This window comes from Agelaius tricolor, unplaced genomic scaffold, assembly GCF_023055355.1.
Source record: "Agelaius tricolor isolate 1412-34295 unplaced genomic scaffold, bAgeTri1.0.p SCAF_33, whole genome shotgun sequence".
Taxonomy (NCBI): Eukaryota; Metazoa; Chordata; class Aves; order Passeriformes; family Icteridae; genus Agelaius; species Agelaius tricolor.
In genome coordinates this window covers 3,400,725-3,422,371 of record NW_027269293.1, presented here as the reverse complement: position 1 = coordinate 3,422,371, position 21,647 = coordinate 3,400,725, and the positions used below count along the sequence as shown (strand labels likewise).

The 21,647-nt window shown below is 57.7% G+C and overlaps 1 protein-coding gene across 7 annotated transcripts in view; it reads right to left on the bottom strand.

The window, feature by feature from the left end:
• The window catches only part of MAST3 (microtubule associated serine/threonine kinase 3), a 29,429-nt gene that overhangs the window by 5,623 nt on the left and 2,159 nt on the right, over positions 1–21,647 (bottom strand). For 3 of the 7 annotated variants that reach the window (XM_071452095.1, XM_071452096.1, XM_071452102.1), the window contains exons 1-18: positions 19,774–19,835; positions 19,260–19,349; positions 9,791–9,879; positions 9,489–9,561; positions 9,292–9,312; positions 7,462–7,540; positions 6,177–6,334; positions 4,822–4,897; positions 3,595–3,804; positions 3,409–3,510; positions 2,732–2,864; positions 2,174–2,241; positions 1,765–1,850; positions 1,442–1,650; positions 1,021–1,159; positions 682–814; positions 406–571; positions 77–178 (exon numbers count right to left, since the gene is read on the bottom strand). In XM_071452095.1, coding sequence (XP_071308196.1) covers positions 77–178; positions 406–571; positions 682–814; positions 1,021–1,159; positions 1,442–1,650; positions 1,765–1,850; positions 2,174–2,241; positions 2,732–2,864; positions 3,409–3,510; positions 3,595–3,804; positions 4,822–4,897; positions 6,177–6,334; positions 7,462–7,540; positions 9,292–9,312; positions 9,489–9,561; positions 9,791–9,879; positions 19,260–19,349; positions 19,774–19,820 — 1,981 coding nt within the window. In that variant the 5' untranslated portion in view covers positions 19,821–19,835. Of the gene's footprint in view, positions 1–76; positions 179–405; positions 572–681; positions 815–1,020; positions 1,160–1,441; positions 1,651–1,764; positions 1,851–2,173; positions 2,242–2,731; positions 2,865–3,408; positions 3,511–3,594; positions 3,805–4,821; positions 4,898–6,176; positions 6,335–7,461; positions 7,541–9,291; positions 9,313–9,488; positions 9,562–9,790; positions 9,880–14,893; positions 15,019–17,173; positions 17,420–19,259; positions 19,350–19,773; positions 19,836–20,858; positions 20,891–21,647 lie in introns of those variants that run through there. The other 4 variants (XM_071452100.1, XM_071452099.1, XM_071452098.1 and 1 more) reach the window with 4 other exon arrangements.

Genomic DNA, 21,647 nt, shown 5'->3' with positions numbered 1-21,647 from the left:
TAGGACATGCTTTGGACTCAAAGCCATACAAATTGGATGGGAATCAAGGTGCCCCTGAGGGGGCTGCTGTGCTCACCAGTGCCCAGGCGCTCGAGGGGACACTGCCTCAGCAACCGTGTGATCAGGTCCTGGGCATCTGCAGGGAGAGCCTCGTCCCCTTCTGGCCACATAATTTCATCTGCAAGGAAAAAGGAAAAGGGGATTGGGGTGGCTGGAAGGGTTTGGACACTTCTGAGTAACAGGGAAGTCTCCCAGGAGCTGCAGCAGGGGAAGGGCTCTCCCAAAGTGGGAAGTCAAAGCTTGAGGAGCCTCCTCAGTGTGCAGTGAGGGTGACAGGAAGGAGTGGAGCTTCCCACATGTTACAGGATGAGCCTTGGCTGCTGGGAGCACAAACGTGGCACTCACCACTGATGACCTGCCCGAAGAGCTCCTCGGGGGTGTCTCCGAAGAAGGGGACGCAGCCCACCAGGAACTCGTAGAGGATGATGCCCATGGCCCACCAGTCCACGGGCTTCCCATAGCCCTGGATGAGGATGACTTCAGGGGCAATGTACTCCGGAGTGCCACACACCTGTGTGGGAAGCAGGGGCTGACACCTCTGCAGTGACCTTTGCAACAAATCCCGGGCTTATCTGGGAGCCCAGGGGTGCCAGGTCAGCCACGGGCAGCAGGACCTCGTACCTGCTTGTCCATGAACTCCCGCGTGTCCTTCTCCATGTGCCCTTCGTAGAGGTTCGTGGTCATGTTCATCAGGCCAATCTTTGACAGACCAAAGTCTGTCAGCTTTATGTGGCCCATGGAGGTGATGAGCAAACTGCAGGAGAAGACAGACACCCCACAATGCTGCTGGCTGCTTCTGGGGAGACCTGACATGGACCGGCCGCACCTCAAGGCCTCTGGTCCTGATGCAACAGCACAGAACCAGTCTCTGGAGAGCAAAACCCATTCTGCCCTTCCCTCTTGGCTTTCCCTTCCCCATTGAAAGCCCCACCCTTGCTCAGACCTGACCCACAGGCTCACTTGTCAGGTTTGAGGTCCCGGTGGACGATGCCGTAGTTGTGGAGATACTCCAGGGCAAGAACCGTCTCAGCAAAGTACATCTTGGCCATGTCCACGGGCAGGGGGCCCATGTTCTTCAGCAACGTGGCACAGTCCCCCCCTGTGGGAACACGGGGGGCTCAGGGAAGGCAGCAAGCTCAGCAGGACCAACAGGCTCCCAGCCAGCCCCTCTGAACAGCTGATCCCCAGGCATGGGGCACAAATGCTCTCCTAGGTGACCACCTTCATCAAGGAGATCAGGACCACAAAATCATCTCCCTGTGCTTCCCTCAGCTCCCTGGAGCAAAGCAGGGCAGGAGATGTCCAGGTGATGTCCTTGATGCTCAGGCTTTGATATCCTCCCCTCCTCCCTGCACCATCCAGCCCCAAGCCCTGCTCTCACCTTCCACGTATTCCATGACCATGCAGAGGTGTCGCTTGGTCTCGAAGGAGCAGAACATGCTGACCACGAAGGGGTTCTCAGCAAAGGTGAGGATGTCCCTCTCCACGAACACCTGCTGGATCTGGTTCCTCAGGATGAGGTTCTGCTTGTTGATTTTCTTCAGGGCAAAGCGCTGCCGCGTCTCCCTGTGCCTCACCAGGTACACGGCCCTGGAGGAACACAAATCCTCCAGCACTGACCACCCCACACCGTGGGCCATGGACAAAGAAGGGCTTTGGAGTCGTTTACAGATGGAGACAACTGATAGAAACTCCCCAACTCACCCGTAAGCCCCGTTGCTGATCAGCTTGATGGTCTCGAAGTCCCCCTCGCAGGGTTTCCTCCGTGGCACGGGGATTGAGGGTTGGCTCTGAGGAACACACAGGTTTTTAAGGAAGGAGGAATTCACCCAGCACCATCATGTACCACCCACAAAAGCTTCTTTCTGCCAGAGCCCTCTCCAGTCACAAACCCCAAAGCAGAAGCCTGAGATGCTCTGCAGATCAAGAGCCCATTCTGAGCTCTGTCCACTCAAGAAGCCCAGTGAGATCCTCCCCTTGAGTGCATCACCCCTGGGGACAATCCAAAATGAACAGCTCCCAGCCTAGGCCAGCTGCCAGGAGCTGTGGTGTGGGGTGAGGTGGGAGGAAGCTGGAGGCAGCAGGTGGGACAGGCAGGTGGGACCACGCTCACCTCACAGGTGTCATCATTCTCCGGTGTGATGGTGTTCCCGCTGTCAAAGTGATCCAGCTGCCCCATTTCTGCAGATCATAGGGATGGTTTTCACTTTCCTCATGCTCAACACCCACCAAAATCACCCCCTGCCCAACCACTCTGCCCCCAAACCCAGAGACCCCGTGGGGATTTGGCCACATGCTTTGCTCGAGATATCCTATGGAGAAATTCAGGTCATGACGTTAAGAGGTTCAACACGAGGTTAAACATTTATATAATTCTTTTTTTTTTTTTATAGTCATTCCTGCATTCTCCAGGGATTATGATTCCCCCCCAGGGCCATGGATTAAGTGTTTTTGAGCTTAATCTGCTTTGCTGAACGTGTTGGAAGCAATAATAAGGGACGTGGGCTGGCCAGAAGGACTTGGCCATTGTCCTGGTCCTGCTGTGACCTCCCTGCCATGACACCAGCTCAGCCCTGCAGGGCTCCCTGACACCTCCCAGTGCTCAGTTGTGATCACCAGTGGCCAAACTGGGAGTCCACACCCTACTGCAGACCTCAGAGTGCTTCCCTACCCTCCAGTGGGTCCTTGACGAGCCCCAGTTGGCTGATGATGTATCTGGGAATATCAGTCTTTATTCCCTGTCCAACTTTGGCATGTCCTTCTGCAGCTTCCAGGAGATGGTAAAACTCCTCTGGGTCGAACTCCTGGATGGGGAAATCCAAGCACAGTTGAGGAGAGAGATTTTGCAAGGTTAAATTTTCACTCCAAGCCTTGCAGGTGACACCCGTGACTGGGGACAGGCCATGGATGCATCATTCCCTCGTCATTCCCCAGGTCAAGGGTGATGGGAAAAAAAAAAATTCAGCTCTGTAGTGAGTTGGCCTTGGAAGGAAAACTAAGGGAGATAAAAATTTCATCAGGAGCCACAGCATAAGGTCACTGCTTTAGAAATTCAGCAAATCAACCAAAAAAAAAAACCAAAAAAACAAAAAAAAACCCCAACAACAACAACAACAAAAAACAACAACAACAAAAAAAACCAACCCTGAAAGTCACAGAGTCACAGAATGTTTTGGGCTGGAAGAGACCTTAAAGATCAGGGACACCTTCCATCATCTCAGGTTGCTCCAAACCCCATCCAACCTGGCCTTGGACACTTCCAGAGATCCAGGGGCATCCTGGAGGCTTTGCCTCCTCTCTGGGCTGGCACAGACCATGAAAGACAAGACAGAAACTTCCATGTCTCACCAGGCACTCCAGAAGTCGGGCAGGCCGGGAGATGATGATCAGCAGCTTCCTCACCAGCTGATCAATGAACTTCACCTCCTCGCTCTCAGAACGCTCCTGAGCCTGTCGGGAATGGAGACAGAAGCCAGGTGTCTCTTGGTGGCCTCCCGAGGTGGCACCAGGCAGGGAACTGCCCCGTGTACTCACGTCTCGGAGCATCTTCTCCAGTTTCTCCTGCAGCTCCATGAAGTAGCGGGAGGTGATGAGAGCTCCCTGGGACTTGGCCAGGCAGTCTCGGGCCAGCTCGATGATCTGGTGGTGGATGAAGCCCAGCACCCCATCAGCCAGGGGCAGGGTGCTGCTCGGGGAGAAGTTTGTGATGGTGTCCTGCAGGCGCTCCTCCATCTGGGCTGTGGCCTGCACGGTGGAGAGGATGGTGATGGCCAGGAACACACATCCCCATGCCATGGCTTTGGCAGGATCTCATCCCACCACCTGGACTGTGTTTGGCCAGCCAGGATCTCAACCCACCACATCATGCACTGGGTTTTATCACTTTGGATCTCACCCTACCACCTCCTGCAGTTGATTTGACCATCCAGGATCTCACCCCACCTCCTGGACTGTGTTTGGCAAGCCAGGATCTCAACCCAGCACCTCATGCACTGGGTTTTATCAGTCAGGATCTCACCCTACCACCTCCTGCAGTTGATTTGACCATCCAGGATCTCATCCTACCTCCTGAACTGTTTGGCAAGCCAGGATCTCAGCCCAGCACCTCATGCGCTGGGTTTTATCAGTCAGAATCTCACCCTACCGCCTCATGCACTGGGTTTTATCACCTCCTGTACTGGATTTTATCAGTCAGGATCTCACCCTACCACCTCCTGCAGTTGATTTGACCATCCAGGATCTCATCCCACCTCCTGGACTGTGTTTGGCAAGCCAGGATCTCACCCTACCACCTTCTGCACTGGACTTTTTCAGTCAGGATCTCATCCTACCACTTCATGCCCTGGGTTTTATCACTTAGGATCTCACCCTACCACCTCCTGCACTGGGTTTTATCATTCAGGATCTCATCCTACCACCTCCTGCAGTTGATTTGACCATCCAGGATCTCATCCTCCCTCCTGCACTGGTTCTGGCCATCCAGAATCTCATCCCACCACCTCCTGCAGCTCAAATGTCCACATACACATCAAGGCCCCCACCTGGGAACCGGCTTCCAACAGCCTGCAAAAGCTCCACCAAAGTCTCCAGAGCCCTCTGCCTGCTTGTGTGGGTAACAAACCACAGGTTTGCTGTGTCTCCAGTGTCCCCAACACCCTCCATGATCTACCCATGCATTCCACACTCCCACGGGGAGGAGAAGGTGCTGCCAGGATGCCATGGAGGCACCAACACGCTCATCCCCAACGTCCTGGCTGTTACCTTTGGGAACCTCTCCTTGTAGACATGGTTCATCATCACCACCTCATTGTCAAACGTTCCACTCGTCCGTCCAGGGCTGCAGGGGGAGGAGAAGGAGGGTTAGGAGGGTCAGGCCATTCACATCTGTGCAAATGGTCACTGCCCCTGGAGAGCCATGTGGTCCCTTCTCCTAACTCCTGGTTCCAAGTGGTGAAAACTCATCCAAGTGGAGCCAGCAGCCTTGGGCCAGTGCTCCCAGCAGCATCCCAGACACTGGAGGTCCCTGGGATGTGGTCTAGGGAGGCTTAACCCTGATCACACAAGTCACTTGGAAATCCAGAACTGAGAGGTTCTGGATGTTCCATCATCCCCTCGGCTTTGAAGAACGAGCTCATCTTTCCCTTCCTCTACATCCCACAATTTCTTGCCATCGTTGCCATTTTTGCAGCTCACCAGCAAACAAGAAACCCAACCAAACCTCGTGGTGGACACAGTAACCTTCATTAAACACAGTTTTCCTCCTTCCCTCACCCAACACTGCCCCTCCCAGGGCTCTGCCTGGTGATCCAGTTATGCAAAGCAAGTCACAGGAGCAGCCAGCAACTCATTAACCACTATAAAATAATAAATGTTGTGATTAAAACCAGCCCCAGCCCTGCCCCAGCCTTTGCTGTGCCAACTGCAGAACTGGCATCTCCTGGGTGAAAATCTCACCACCTACAAACCCCTGTCAGATAATTAATCTGATTTTAATGAAATTTCAGCCAGCAACACGCAGGGCTGTGGCTCTGCCACTGGTAGCAAAGAGGGTCAGGAGATTTTTCAGAGGGAAAAAAAGGATTTAACCAAATTTAACCAAAAAAAAACAATTTAACAAAAAAAAAAATTCAAAATTATACTAATTCAGAGGGACGGGGTTTACATTTTCCATTTCAGGGGAGGCTCCCGCCTTCCTCAACAGACACCTTTGTTTCAAAGCAAGCCAGCCTTGTCCTGGGAGCTCTGTCCCACCTGAGGCTGCGGGATTGTGGGCACAGATGATTCGGATATCTGATATGATAATTCAGATATTCAGATATGATAATTCAGATATTCAGATATGATAATTCAGAGGGGCGGGGTTTACATTTTCCTTTTCAGGGGAGGCTCCTGCCTTCCTCAACAGACACCTTTGTTTCAAACCAAGCCAGCCTTGTCCTGGGAGCTCTGTCCCACCTGAGGCTGCGGGACCGTGGGCGCAGATAATTCAGATATTCAGATATGATAATTCAGAGGGACAGGGTTTACATTTTCCATTTCAGGGGAGGCTCCCACTCTCCTCAACAGACTCCTGTGTTCCAAACCAAGCCAGCCTTGTCCTGGGAGCTGTGTCCCACCTGAGGCTGCGGGACCGTGGGCGCAGGCAGGGCGAGTGCCTGCCCTCCTCGTCCGTGACGCTCTCCGTACTGCGGAAATGCTTAGAAAGGAAATGCAGCTCGTCGGGGGTGGGCTGGTACGGCAGCTGATGCAGGCGCTCCTGGGAGGATGAAGATGACTGGGGACAGAGAGAGAGACAGGGAGGAAGGAGATCAGTGATGGCGCTGTGCTTCCTGGAAGTGAGAGAGTCCATGAGGGAAATGTCCCTTTAGGAGGTTGGAAGCACGGACAGGCAGCGTGGGGCGGGTTTGGGGGTGTGCAACGGGGACAGGAGCAGGCTGGGGAGGTCTGCACTGCTCACTGCCAGCCCAAAATCCTCCATTCTCCCACTCAAAGCTCCCCAGAGCCCCATCCCTTACCAATCCAGCATCCCAGGCAGCTCAGTCCTGTCACACCCAGGGATGCTGTAACCCCAGGAGTGCTCTGATATCCTGGGATGCTGTAACCCCAGGAACACTGCAACCCTGGGACACAGTAACTCCCAGGGATGTTCCAATGCCCAGGGATGCTCTGATATCCTGGGATGCTGTAACCCCAGGACACAGTAACTCCCAGGGATGCTCTGATGCCCAGGAGCATTGTGACCCTAGGACACAGTAACTCCCAGGGATGCTCTGAGGCCCAGGGATGCTGTAACCCCAGGGATGTTCCAATGCCTAGGGATGCTCTGATATCCTGGGATACTATAACCCCAAGAACATTGTAACCCCAGGGATGCTGTAACTCCTAGGGATGCTCTGATGCCCAGGGATGCTGTAACCCCAGGAACACTGCAACCCTAGGACACAGTAACTCCCACAGATGCTGTAACTCCCAGGGCTGCTCTGATATCCTGGGATGCTGTAACCCCAGAAAACTGTAACTTCAGTAACTCTCAAGGATGCTCTTATGCCCAGGAATGCTTTAATGCCCAGAGATGCTGTAACTGTCAAGGATGCTCTGATGCCCAGGGATGCTGTAACCCCAGGAACACTGTAACCCTAGCACACAGTAACTCCCCAACTTGCTGTAACCCAGGGATGAAATTAACCCAGAGATGCTCTAAAGGGACCTCATAACCTGCAGGGGTGCTGCAAGCCCACAGCCAAGCCTTATGACATTTTTAAAAGCTCATTTTGGAAGCAGGATGCAGCTGAAGCACATGGCCCTTTAGAACCCAGCACCATGGGGCTTGGGAGGCATTTCACCAAAAATCAGAGGGGTTTAGGATCTTATCATCTGCTAGCATGAGAAAGTAAATGTTACCGAGACCGTGGAGCTGGGGGTGTTGGTCCCATAGCCAGAGGAGGGTAACGAAGCCAGTGACCACCTTCTGCCATCAGCCCTGCCAGTGCAAACACAGCAATCACACACAGGGAAAAAAACCAACATCTAAATGCAAATCAACAACATCAGGGCCAAAAGCTGGGGAGCAGGACACAGGCGTGGCTTGAGGAATAAAGCCCTGAAATATCTTTTCAGAATGGACTGAAATGGGGTGAAATAAGGGGTTTGAAGGTGAGGGAGCTGTTGCAGGGACAGTGGTAAGCAGCAGGGTCACAGCTGAGGCTCCATTGAATCCATTTCACACAGGGCAAAAAAAAAAAAAAAAGCCTGCAAGAGTCTGATTTTTAATTAGAGCAAAATTCAGCCTGCTGTGAGTTTTCTTGGTGAGAAACTGGGATTCCCAAAGACTCATCCTGAGAGTTCAAACGAAGAGAATTCGAACGAAGACGGTCTGTACCAACACGGTCACGTGCACACTGCGCTGAACGATGTGGCTGGTAGGGTTAGAAGTAGGGCTCAGGTGTTTATGTAGGATGATTTGGTCTTTTGAGTAGAATCCTGCTAGAAATGGTGCTCCTACTAGAGCGAGGTTGCCAGTGGTGAGGCATGCAGCAGTTGTGGGTAGCATCTTTTGGAGTCCTCCTGTTTTTCGGATATCTTGTTCGCCATTTAGGCTGTGAGTGATGGAGCCTGAGCATAGGAAGAGCATGGCTTTGAAGAATGCCTGGGTTGAGATGTGAAGGAAGGCTAGGTCAGGGAGGTTTAGTCCAATTGTAACTATTATTAACCCTAGTTGGCTTGAAGTGGAGAAGGCAATGATCTTTTTAATGTCATTTTGGGTAAAGGCACATATTTGGCTGCAAATAGTGAGGATAGGGCCCCCAGGCACAGGCATAGGGTTAGGGCAGGGTCACTGTGAAGAGACAGAGCTGGGGCTCCATTGAATCCATTTCACACAGGGAAAAAAAAAAAAAAAAAAGCCTGCAAGAGTCTGATTTTTAATTAGAGCAAAATTCAGCCTGCTGGGAGTTCTTTTGGTGAGGAACTGGGATTCCCAAGGACTCATCCTGAGACAGCAGGCGCCGGGGAGCAGAGCCTGGCCATAAACAGGAAGGGAACTGCTCATACGCAGGCGAATGCTTCCTCTTGGAGATGTTTCCAAGGGATGGGGACACATCCAGGTCAGGACAAGGCCCTTCACCTCCCACTGCCATTTCCCTTGTGGGGTCAAGGACAGCAGGAGCTGGCAGGGAGCCACATCCAGCTCCAGCAAACTCCTGACCCCACAGCCTGGCTGCTCCCTCTGTTACAAGAGTGCAAACCAGCAGAGCCTCAGGCTTGTTTCCAATGACAATCGATGGGTTAAAATCTGCCACCCACCCTCCATGTGTAATTAATTAATTAGTTAAACAGGGGAGGGTATGCAGCAGGATCTGCCTCTGTGGGGACCTGGATGAGAGATCCCTGGACATCCTCTGAAAATCCAGCAGGAGTCTGAGATGGGCCTGAACACCCAGCCATGGGAACAGAGATACTTCTGCTCCCAGAGCTGCAGGGAGCCCAGTCCTGGTGCAAAATTCCCCACACAGAGATGCAAACAAAGAATCACAGAGTCCCAGATGGGCTTGCATTGGAAAGGACCTCAAAGAGCCATTCCCACTCCCTGCCATGTGCAGAGACAACTTCCACTCCACCAGACTGCTCCAAGTCCTGTCCAGCTTGGCCTTGAACACTTAGAAAAGAAGGTCCCTGATGATGTGGAGCAGACACCTGCCCAAAATGCAGCCCATGCCCATCCCTGGTACTTGCCTGTCAGTCCGAGGAGCATGGCTGGGGTGGTGAGAGGAACATGGCAGAGGAAACAGCACCAGGCCAGAAAGCAGGCAGAAGAAAAGCAAAAATAAAAGCAAAAAGAGTCACTTGAGATCCACAGAACAGTTCCCTGGAGGGGGAATGATCTTTACAAGTGAATATTCACTGCTCTGGGGCTGGGGCTGGGAGCTCACCTGCGAGCAAAGGGGAAGTTGATGGAGGTGCTGGCAGAGAAGTTCCGTGGGCTGTCCAAGGGGCTGCTCCCAGCTGCAGGGAGAAAGGGGGGAAATTCATCCCAAAACCCACCCCAGCACAACGTCCAGAGTGCTCCAGGCTGCTCCTTCAGGCCAAAGTATTCAAGTCACTTCCCAACCCATTTCCCCCCTGGAAAAGGCACCTGGAGCCAGTCCATTGCTGCTAACAAGGTGCTGAAGCCCTGCGAAATATTTGGGTAATTTTGGGAGGTGCTGAAGCATCCACTGGGATAATCCCTTACCTGTTGGCACGGAGAGGGGGGAGAGAGGCCGTGAGAGGGTCGGAGAGGGGGTGCCCACCACTAAACTCTTCCTGTTGCTGCTTCGGCAACTGGGGAAGAAAGAGAGGGAATTAATTTAGGAAATTTAAAAAAATTAGGGAATCCATGGCAGCCAGAGCTGGATGGGCTCAGGCACATAAATATCTGCTTGCACATGAATTCCTGTGCCAGGGAACACGGCTGCTTACAGATTACAGATCTCCTGCCACAGGGAAGATCCATGCCCAGGCCCAGTGCTGCTGGAGAGGGGCAGACAGGGCTATTTTTAACAAAGAACTGTCCCAACAAGGTCCCACTTCTGGTTTTGGCTCGCTGGGGAAGGCAGAGGCAGGAGGCCCCTTGGGCAAGAGCCCCAGGCAGGAATAGAAAAAGGGATGTAAAAGGAGGAAGCAGTGGAAATGCCAAGCAGCCACAACCTGACCTGCTCCAGTGCAGGGAAAATGCCCCCAGTTCCCATAAATCCCCCTGCCCTTGGTGGTCCCCATGTCACAGCAGAGAGGACAATCCCAACCCCCTGAGACTGCAGAGTCTCCAGGAATTTGTGGGAATTTTGCCCCTGTCTGGCAGCAGGAGGGAGCCACGTGCACCAGCACCAGGTGAAAAGCAGCCACCAGCACCCTGAGACCCCAAAACTCCCCAAAAATCCCATCCTGGCACCACAGCCCAGCATCCCACAGAGCATCTCTGCAAGGCCACATCCACAAGTGCTGGATCTTCACATCCCAATCTCCACTCCCCCCCTCCCAGCTCACAAGGTTTGCATCCTCACAGGAATTTTGGTTTTCCTTTCCAAGGAAAGGCTGCCTTGCAAGAGTGGCTCAGCCTCAAAAATTCCCACTGCTGCTCCCCACTCTTGTTGTACCCCACATTTCAACCCCATTTAAAGCACTATGGGCTCATTTAAGTTCTCCTCCACTCTGCCAAGAGGAAACTGCAAATATCCACAGCCCAGAGCAGAGGCTCAGGCACGAGGAGGAGCCTCCCCTTCCCCTATTTCCGCTTCCTCAGGCTGCAGACTCCTCAAAGACACTGAGTTTCCTCACCCAGCTGGGAACAGGAACCCACAGAGATGCTGCTAATTAAAGGACAGCTTTTAACATCACCCCACGGCCACAAACACCCACAGCAGCCAGGGGGTGAGCTGGAAGAGAGGGAATCCTCCACGGATCCCAAAACCCAAAAGAAGGGAGTGGCAGATGGGGCAGCCAGGGTGTAAAGGACAGTGATTCACAACAGGTACCTCCAGGTGGGTGTGCAAGACACTGATGGACAGCCAAGGTGTGGTCAGAGCTCCAGACAGATGGACAGAGTTCCAAACAGATGGACAGAGCTCCAGATACATGGACAGAGCTACACATGCATGGACAGAGCTCTACACAGATGAACAGAGCTGCACACATATGGAGAGAGCTCCACACAGATGGACAGAGCTCCAGACATGTGGACAGAATTCCACACAGATGGACAGAGCTCCAAATGCATGGACAGAGCTGCACACACATGGAGAGAGCTCCACATGCATGGACAGAGCTCCAGATACATGGACAGAGCTCCAGACACATGGACAGAGCTCCAGACAGATGGACAGAGCTCCACACACATGGACAGAGCTGCACACACATGGTCAGAGCTCCACACACATAGACAGAGCTGCACACACATGGACAGAGCTGCACACACATGGACAGAGCTGCACACACATGGACAGAGCTCCAGACACATGGACAGAGCTCCACACCTGACATCCAGCCCCCCTCACCTCCCTCTGGCATCTCTCCCCTGCACAGCTCCTCCTGCTCTGGTTTTAGTGGAGCTAAAACCAGGAGCCCCAACTCTTTTGAAGGTCTTGGCCACCAGGGAAGGTCCTTGGGGCCCCCCAAACCCCTCCTCTACATCAGGATGAGGGTCTCTGGGTGTCCCCCAGGACACACATCCTGTGACTGCTCTGAGCTCACCTGGAGCTGCAGTGACCCTGGAGGGCTCAGAGGTTCCCTCTCAGCACCTGGGCTGAGCTGAGACGTTGAGGGGAGACAGAAACCTTCCCCTCCCTATTTTCCCCTTCCTGGAATCCCAGAATGGTTGGGGTTGGGAGGGAACTTTAAGATCACTTCATCCTGCCATGGGCAGGGATGCCTGCCACCATTCCAGGCTGCTCCCAGCCCTGTCCAGCCTGGCCTTGGGCACTGCCAGGGATGCAGGGGCAGCCCCAGCTGCTCTGGGCACCCTGTGCCAGGGCCTCACTGCCCTCACAGGGAAGGATTCCTTCCCAACACCCCATCTAACCCTACTCTCCTTCCTGCCTCCAGTGTTTCATTTTCTCACATAAACACAGGCTTGAACCCCAAGCAGAGCTGCAAACTCTCAGCCAGAACCCACAGCCTGGGCCCCGTGTGCCGGATGGGAAACTGAGGCAGGGTGAGCAGCCCTGCCCCGGCACCACAGTGGCACAGGAAGAGGTTTAGGAGCCCACAGGAAGAGGTTTAGGAGCCAGCAAAGAGCTCTGACACTGCTCCACTGCCATCCCTGCCACGGGCATGGCCTCTGTGAACTCAGAGGGGACAGTCTGGGGGGTGAGGTGCTCACCTCTCCTCCCTGGCTTTCATTTTGGAAGTGAAAACAAACCTTTAGTGAAGCAAGTTCCCGTAAGGGTGACACAGAGCGGGGCCGGCGTTTCCTGTTTCCGCGCGCTCCACCCTCGCTCCCACAACCATCTTGCGCCACTGTCACCCCCCCTCCGCCTGACACATCATCTCCAGCTGCTTCCCATCCTTCCAGCACGGAAACCTCGGGCTACAAACCAGCCCCGGGGGCACACACAACTGCTGGGGCTGCTGCCTGCTCTGCCTCCATCACCTCACTGCGCGTTTGGTACCAAAAATGGAGTGGAAAATCGCTGTCAGCACCGCTCAGGCTGAGGCTGCCTTGGCCGTGGCGCTGCTGCTGCCATCCAGAAGTTGTTGCAAGGGGTATGGAAAGTGTGTGACAGCCTGTGTGACCCCAAAGCCTGGGGTAAAATCGTGTGTCAGACATTGGGAGGAGGAACCGGCACCGCAGAGCGCCCGGCCTTGGCACGGGATGTGCAGGGGCAGGAGATGGAGCAGAACCTGGCAGCTCCTCTGGATCCCAGAATACCCTGAAGTGGGAAGGGATCCACAAGGATCATCCAGCCCAACTCCTGGCCCTGCACAGACACCATGCTAGGCCTGAGGGTGCTGTCCAGGATCCACAAGGATCATCCAGCCCAACTCCTGGCTCTGCACAGACACCATGCTAGGCCTGAGGGTGCTGTCCAGGATCCACAAGGATCATCCAGCCCAACTCCTGGCCCTGCACAGACACCATGTCCAGGATCCACAAGGATCATCCAGCCCAACTCCTGGCCCTGCACAGACGTCACTCTGGGCCTGAAGGTGCTGTCCAAGCACTCCCTGAGCTGGGGCTGGTACCGTGAGCAGCTCCTGGGATGCTCTGCACACACAATGCTCAGCTGGCACAGGCTCTGCCAGGAGCTGGGCGAGCAGGGATGGGTGGCTCAGGGCCAGGGCTGTGGAACACCGAGGGTGAGGCAGGGAAAAGCACAAAGGGGCTGCAGCTCCCGCTGTTCCCCCATGGGATCTGTCCCTAAACTTGCCAGGACATCCCGGCACCGTGGGGCAGACGTGCCGGGCGCTGCGGGCAGGGGAATCCGAGGCAGAAAAGAACCAGTTTGGGACAAAGTGGGTGTGGGGTGGAGGGAGCAGGGCGGGGTCTGACGGTGATAAGGGAGCAGGCACAATCTCAAAGGGCAGAGCAGGCGGCTCCGCTGCTGCTGCGTGACCGAGAGCACGTGTCTGTGTCTGTGCTCCCAGCTCCCTCCCCTGCTGGCTCCGTACCCCCCAACAGCTCCAATGTGCCTGGAGATTTGGGGAGGTGCCATGGATCACCACGTCCTGGAAAAAAAATTGCTTTCCAGTGGGGTAAATTCATGTTTAAGTTTGAAACCCGCTGAACCAAGCAGCTGCATCCCAAGTTTCTTCATGACGTTTGTCCTCCATGACTTGTGACAGTGCTGAACTCTGCTGCCTCCAGGGATGGGGCTGGGACAGGGTTGGAATGGGGCTGGGATGAAAACCAGGGTCTGGACAGTGAAATGGAACATGCTGGATGGCACAGGCCCCATCACTCCCTCATCCCACCCCAGCCTAAAGCACTGTGGCTGCTCCTATGAACCCACCCAGGAGCACCAAGCAACAACCAAGAGCAAAATCCTAAATCCTCAAAGGGAATCACAGGGTAACAAGCTGGGTATATGTTGGGGAAGATGAAACAGGAAAGCCTTATAAATATGATTGTCAGCAAAAGATTTTGAGAATATAGAAACTATAAGCGAGATTGAAATGAAAGCAAGCTTTGAGATCCCTCAGTTACTGAACAACTGGAAAACAATGGCATGGCCAGCTGAAGGTGATCCCCTTTTGATGGAGCAACACCCTCTGCTTGCAGGCAGCTCCAAGGGTCAGAGCAGACCCTGCCAGCCTGGCAGAAGGGGCCCAAAGAGGAGCTTTTAGGGTTTAAAATGTAACACAGTATGGTAATGTAATGATTCTTATAGGCTGTATGTAAATACTGTAGGATTTGTATCTTGTACTAGATTGGTTAGTGAGAATCAGAATATTCAACACAGAAGAAGATTTATTGTATTGGAATGGGAACTTTGCTCTCTTACTTTTCTATGCTCTTACCCTTTTACTCTCTTATGCTTTTGCTCTCTTCCCCTCTTACTCTCTCACCCTCTCATCCTCTCTGCCCCTCTCTTCTCTCAGTCCTGCTCCAGCTGTGCCTGGCAGCTCCCACAGGGCCCTGCACCCAGGCCCTTTGCAATAAACCTCAAATTCCATGACCTGGCTGCAGAGATCTCTCGTCTCTGTCTGTCCCAACCATCCTACCCCTGACACTCCTAACAGGTATAGATTTATTTATTTCTTTGCACTGCACAAAAAGCCTGGGGAACCTGCCCAGCACCCTGGGGTGCGTCCCTGCCCGTCCCTGCTCCGCGGGTCCCCGGTGCTGGGGAGGGAATTGTACCTGTCAGCTTTGCTGGGCTGTGCTCCTGTGCTGATTGGGGTGAGAGCAGCCATCCATGGAGAAGGAGAACCCTGTCAGCATCGAGCCACCGCCTCCTCTGCCCTGCACCGGCCATCTCCACATCCCCCACGGGAAATTAGGATCCTTCAAACCTCTTAATCCCACTAAATAACATCATATGCTTTCTGTTAAATAGGCCAGAGCAGTCCTCACCGTGGATTCTAGGAATACCAATGAAAGAAGAGCAAATCCTCTGCCCTTCACGAGAATTACAGCCTCATCATGCTCAGCTGGAGACAGATGACTGCCTGGATCATCTTTCCAATTACACATCTCCCCCAGAGCCCCCCCAGCTTAGCCATCCCAGCTTGGAAAACCCCATCCAACGTCTTTTCTTAATTATTAAAGGCCCTTTTTGCCCGTCCTCGTGCGCTGGGAGCAGGAATTTCCACAGCCCAGGTGAGCCTGGGATGGGATGGGATGGGATGGGATGGGATGGATACCTTTGCTAAGCAACCGTGCTGCTTTGTGCCAGCTCACAGTGACTCTGAGAGACAGCAACAATGGGAACCTCTCTGCTCTGCCTCCGCAGCCATCAAACACCTCAGGCACACAAAGCCTCGCCAGGGTTTGATGCCTGGCCCAGCTGCAGCACCCCAAACCTGCTGGGGGGAGCTCCCAGCCTCCAGCACCCACACCTGGGGGGCTCTGCGGGTGCTCTGCACCTCCTGTCCCCCTCCTTGGGGACGTGTCCCACCAGCCTGCCTGGGTCAGGCCTGGCCTTGCAGCTGGGGAGATGGGGCAGCCCCACTGCACCCCATTTGTGCATCCCCCAGCCCTGCTAACTCCCCCTAACAAAGGGGGTGGGAGTTCTGGCCCCTTCCCACCCCTTCAGGCACCCTGGGGACCCTCACCCTGCCTGTGCCACATGGGATCCATCCCATCAGCAGTGTCCACCTTGGCACAGGGGGTCACAAGGGTGTGACCCCCCTCTAACACATAAACCTACCCCCCTGCCAAACCCACACACACCAAGGATGGGCACAGAGCACCCCAAAACATCCCCTAACGCCCTGGGACCCTAAACCCCACATCCCCTGTGGCACTGGGGTCCCAACCACCCCACCCTGCCACACTGGGGATCTGGAGGGTGTTGCCTCACTGCTCATCACCCCCCAAAAAGATGCAGCTGTGGTGCAGAGCCCCTCCAAACCCCCCAGTGCTGAGATCCCCCCAAAAACCGCACACCCTCATGCACAGCCCCCCCAGATCACACAACCTGGTGCCCACCTCCCCACGCATCGCTGCCCCTCCCAAACCAAGCATCCCACGATGCACACAGGCCCCCTAAACCACACACCCCACTGTGCCCCCCATGTGCTAAAACACCACCCCAAACCCCACACGTGGCCCCCCCAAACCAGACCATGCACTCTGCTCCCACAGCCCCCACCGCGTGGGGACCCCCAAACCCACACACCACGAGAGCAAAGAGACATCCCCGCATCCCCCCCGCCCAGTCACGCACACCAGCGCCCACCCCCAGGCACGGTGGCGTGTCCTGTACCCCCAAATCACGCACCCCGATCACCCCTGCTGAACCCCCCCAAACCACGGACCCCGATCCCCCCCCAAAACCACGGACCCGGTGTGTCCCCCGCTGTACCCCCCAAACCACGGACCCCAATCACTCTTGGTGAACCCCCCAAACCACGGACCCCGATCACCCCCCCAAAACCACGGACCCGGTGTGTCCCCCGCTGTACCCCCCAAACCACGGACCCCAGTCATCCTCGGTGAACCCCCCCAAACCACGGACCCCGATCACCCCCTTTGAAATCCTCCCCAAACCACGGACCCCGATCACCCCCCCAACACCACGGACCCGGTGTGTCCCCCGCTGTACCCCCCAAATCACGCACCCCGATCACCCCCTCTGAACCCCCCTAAACCACGGACCCCAATCCCTCCCTGTGAACCCCCCCCAAACCACGAACCCCGGTACATCCCCCACTGACCCCCCCCAAACCACGGACCCCGATCACCCCCTCTGAACCCCCCAAACCACGGATCCCGATCACGCCCTGCTGAACCCCCCAAACCACGGACCCCGGTGCATCCCCCGCTGAACCCCCCCAAACCACGCGCCCCAATCATCCCCTCTGAACCCCCCCCCCCCAAACCACGGACCCCGATCACCCCCCCGAACCAGGAGCCCGGTTCTGCTCCCACCCCGGTCCCCTGTCGCCGGTGCCCCGGTGCCGGTTGGGCCGCCGGTACCTCTTGGAGCGCTGCAGGAGGGCTCCGGCCGCCCGCTGGCCCCGGTAACCGGGCGGGGCGGCTCCCCAGCAGCTCGGGTCCGACATCGCGGCCCCGGCCGCGCTCTCCCGGTACCCAGCGGCTCCCCCGGCACCGAGCGGCGCCCCCGGGACCGTGCGGGGCCCGGAGCGAGGCCGGGAGCGGGGCCGGGAGCGGGGCCGGGAGCGGGGCCGGGCTCCCGCCGCTGCCGCCGCCGCCTCTCGCTGCCGCCTCCCGCCCCTTCCCGCCCGGCGGCGACGGGGTTACCATGGAAACGGGCAGCGCCCCGAAACGGGGTCGGGGTTGCCATGGAGATGGGGGGATCACCCCCAAAAAGGACAGGAAGTGGGGGTGGGGGGGGGGGGGGTTACCGCGGGAAGGAGGCAGCGGCACAAAAATGGGGTCGGGGTTACGGTGGGGATGGGGCATCACCCCAAAATAAGGTCAGGGTTGGGCTGGAGGTGGGGCAGCACCCCAAGATGGGGTCAGGGTTAGCCCAGAGATGGGGCAGCACCACAAAATGGGCTTCAGGTTACCATAGAGGCAAGGCAGCACCCCAAAATGGGGTCAGGATTACCATGGAGATTCAACAACTGCTCTTGATGCCTTCCAGGGGCACAAACATCAGCCCCTAAGGCACTGGGGGCAGCCCCAAAGCCTGGGGGTTCCTGGGACCCCCCTGCCAGCCATGGGATGTGCCCTCTGAGGGCACCCACAGGGTCCTGGCAGTGCCCTGCAACCTCCCACCCCCAGTTCAGCCAGGGGGATGCCAGCTCAGGGCCAGTGACACCCCCCTCCTGCACACCAGGGCCACCAGAACCCCCCGAGCCGGGTGGGGTGGCACTGCCACACTCACCAGGGCCACAGCCTGGAGTCCTGGTGCTGCTGGGTTGGGCAGGGGTCAGCACATTTCCCCTCAGGGCCTGCCCAGAAGCCTTGAGACACCAGCACAGACTGGTGCCTGTCCTTGTCCCCATCCTCATCCCCCTCCTTGTCACCATCAGCACCCCAAAAACTCCTCCAGGCCTCGGTTGAGCACTCACAAGGCCAGGCTGGTTTTCCCACACATGGGGCAAGGGGGGGCCAGGCAGGGCTGGCAGAGAATGCCAGCAGCAGGGCACAGGCAGGGCACAGGCAGGGCAGAGACAGGGCAGAGACAGGGCCCCGTGGGCAGGCAGGGCACACCTGGGCACACCTGGGCACACCTGGGCACACCAGGGCACACCAGGGCACAGGCAGGGCACACCAGGGCACACCTGGGCACACCAGGGCACACCTGGGCACACCAGGGCACACCTGGGCACAGGCAGGGCACACCAGGGCACACCTGGGCACACCAGGGCACACCAGGGCACAGGCAGCCCCTGCCTTCCTGCCCACAAATGGCTCTGCTGCTGCTGAGCAGCGCCAGAGCTGCCACCAGCTGCTGCCCCCGGCAGACAGACGGACGGACGGACGGACGGACGGAGGCACCGGGTGCCGGGCAGGTGCAGCTCGGTGCCGCGGGTGCCACGGGGCACAGGGCGGGCTGTGACCGCGGTGCCAGCACAGCTGGTGCACCTTGTCCCCGGGCACAGGGCACGGCCACCGCCTCCACCTGCGGGGCTTGGGGCATTTGGGCGAGGGTAGAGGGCGGAGTAGAGGGGGGAATCCACCCCCGGAGCAGCCCCTCCTCACCTGCGACACGTGGCGGAGCAGGAAAGGTGACAAAGGAGGCGCCATCCCCAGTCCCACCCTGCTCCCATCACGGTGCCCTGCTCCGTTCTTGAAGTCCCCCCTCACAACTGGGGCGCTCAGAGCCTGAGCTGCTGTCACAACATCCCCAAAATGGAGCAGCCAGCAGCAGAACAAAGCCAGCAGCGCAGCCAGGCTGCTTTTGGGGTGTGCAGGGCTTGGCACAGACCCCAACCACATCACCCCATGTGTCCCACCAAAGACAGCCGTGCCCCTTTGGGGTGGCCCAGGACATCCCTGATGGAGGGGACCCTCCTCTCTGTCCCCATGGCCACCTCTCCCCCCTCATTCCCTGGAGCAGGCGGTTCCCAGGGAGGGTTTGGGGGGGCCTTACCTGCAGGGGTGCAGGGTTAGGAAGGGGCTGCAGGGGCTGCAGGGGCTGCAGGGGCTCAGCAGCGTCGGGCTCTGGCTGCTCGGAGACAAACTGCAAGGCAAGACGAGCCGGCGCGGGCTCAGCGCTGATGGGTGGCGCTGGGGGTGGCACCGTGGGGACCCAGAGCGGAGGGGACAGGGCTGGGGACGGGGATCGGGCAGGGAAAGTGAGGCAGAGCTGGAGGGGGAGCGCAGAGGGCAGCGGGGACACTGCAGGGGCTGAGGGTGGGAATCCAGCGGGTGCTCTGGCGTGGCTGTCACCGGCAGGGTCCGAGGAAGGACCAGCACCGGCGGGACAGGAGGGGAGCGGGATGGGCCCGTGTCGGGACAGGGAAACAGCGGCACGGGGATGGCCAGGGGTCCCGCCGCCCATCCCCGGTGCCGGTGCGGTGCCGGTGCGGTGCCGGTGCCGGTGCCGGTGCCGGTGCCGGTGCCGGTGCCGGTACCGGACGCGCCCCGCCCCGGCTCCGACTCACTCCAAGGTCAGCGAGGGGATCTTCAGCCTGTCCCGACGCGACTTCATCCCTCCGCCACCGCCGCCACCGCTCCCGCTCCGCTCCCGCCGCACCGGCGGCCCCCGCGCTGGGCGGCTCCCGGGGCGGGCGGCACCGGCGGCCCCGACGGGGCTCCCTGCTCGGCCCGCCGGGCCCGGGCCCGCCCCCGCGGCACGGCACGGCACGGTACGGAACGGAACGGAACGGAACGGCGCGGCGCGGCATGGCACGGAATGGAACAGCACGGAACGGAACGGAACGGGACGGTACAGCACGGAACGGAACGGCACAGCACGGCAGCCCCCGGCCCCCCGCGCACCCGACCCGCTCCAGCGGCGGCCCCGATCCGGAGCGCTCCCGGGCTGTGCCGCTGCTGAGGCACCGCATTGCCAGCACAGCCCCGGTACGGGCCCGGTACGGCCCCGGTACTGCCCCAACCGTGCCAGTATGGCTGCAGCGCATCCCTAACACCGCCCCGGCGCTCCTGCCGTGCATCCCCAGCACAGCCCCGGCACAAACACCCAGGGCAGCTCTGCGGCAGCCCCCACCGCACCCCGGTGGTACCCCAGTACACCCCAGTACACCCCAGTACACTCCAGTACTGCTCAGAGCACCCCAACACACCCCATTATACCCCAGTACTGCCCAGAACACCCCAACACACACCAGTACACCCCAGTATACCCCAGTACTGCTCAGAACACCCCAACACACACCAGTACACCCCAGTATACCCCAGTACTGCTTAGAACCTCAACACACTTACAGCAGAGCACAAACACCCCAGTACACCCCAGTTAACCCCAGTACACCCCAGTTAACCCCAGTACACCCCAGTACACCCCAAGAGATGCACAATCAGGTCCCTCCAGTGCCATAGAACATAATGATGCCACTCCAGATTTGGGGACAACAAGCCCTGGTGCCATTCAACAGCCATCCCTGCCTGGTGCCATTCAACAGCCGTCCCTGCAGCCACCCAACAGCACGGTGGCAGTGCTGTGTCCCCAGGTGTGACCCTCCCGGTGACACCACCCCTGCCCCGTGTGGCCCAGCCCAGAACTTACGCTCTTCCTCGGCGCGGCAGGCTCAGCTCCTTCTGCAACGAGACAAGCACGAGGTGGGGTCAGAGCGTGGCCCTGGGGGTCGGGGGTGCCACCTGCCAGCCCTGCCAGCCACCCCATAACACCTGGCAGGACCCAGGGTGCCACACACTGTCACCACAGGATCCATCCCCACTCGCAGTGCCCAGGGTGAGGGTGACAAATCACCCCAGGCCAGCACAAGAGGACATCTCCCAGTGTCCCCAGGGCTGCTGGTCCCATGGCCAGGCCCAGGAGTGATGGCACGAGGGTGGTGCAGTGGGAGCAGCACCCATGTGCCCAGTGCTTCACCTTGTCCCCCACCTCGTCCCCCTGGCCCAGGGGTGGGAAGCAGCCAGCAGCCCCTGGGTTATTTATTTTTCCAGCCTCTGGGAATATTTCTTGTGAGAGCTGTTTGCTCACAGGTGGTGCAAAGGGCCAAAGGGCAGCTGGGGACAGGAACCCATGCCAGTGCCATCCTCCTGGTGTGCTGGGCACCGTCCTGCTCCAGCACTGTCCCCACCCGTGTGCCACCTGTCACCCCACAGAGTGTCACAGATTCTGCCAGCACGCAACGTGGACAGGCTGATGTGTGCCCTGGCACACCCTGGGATGCAGGGACGTGTGGCAGCAGCAGGTTCTGGTTAATGCCCCATCATTGCCCTGATCCTGTACCCCTGAGCAGCCCAGACCCATTTTGGGCACAGGCGCTGAGCTCCCTGCGGGCTGGAGCTGCTGCCACCCATGTGGGGGGGCCCCAGCAGCACCCACCCA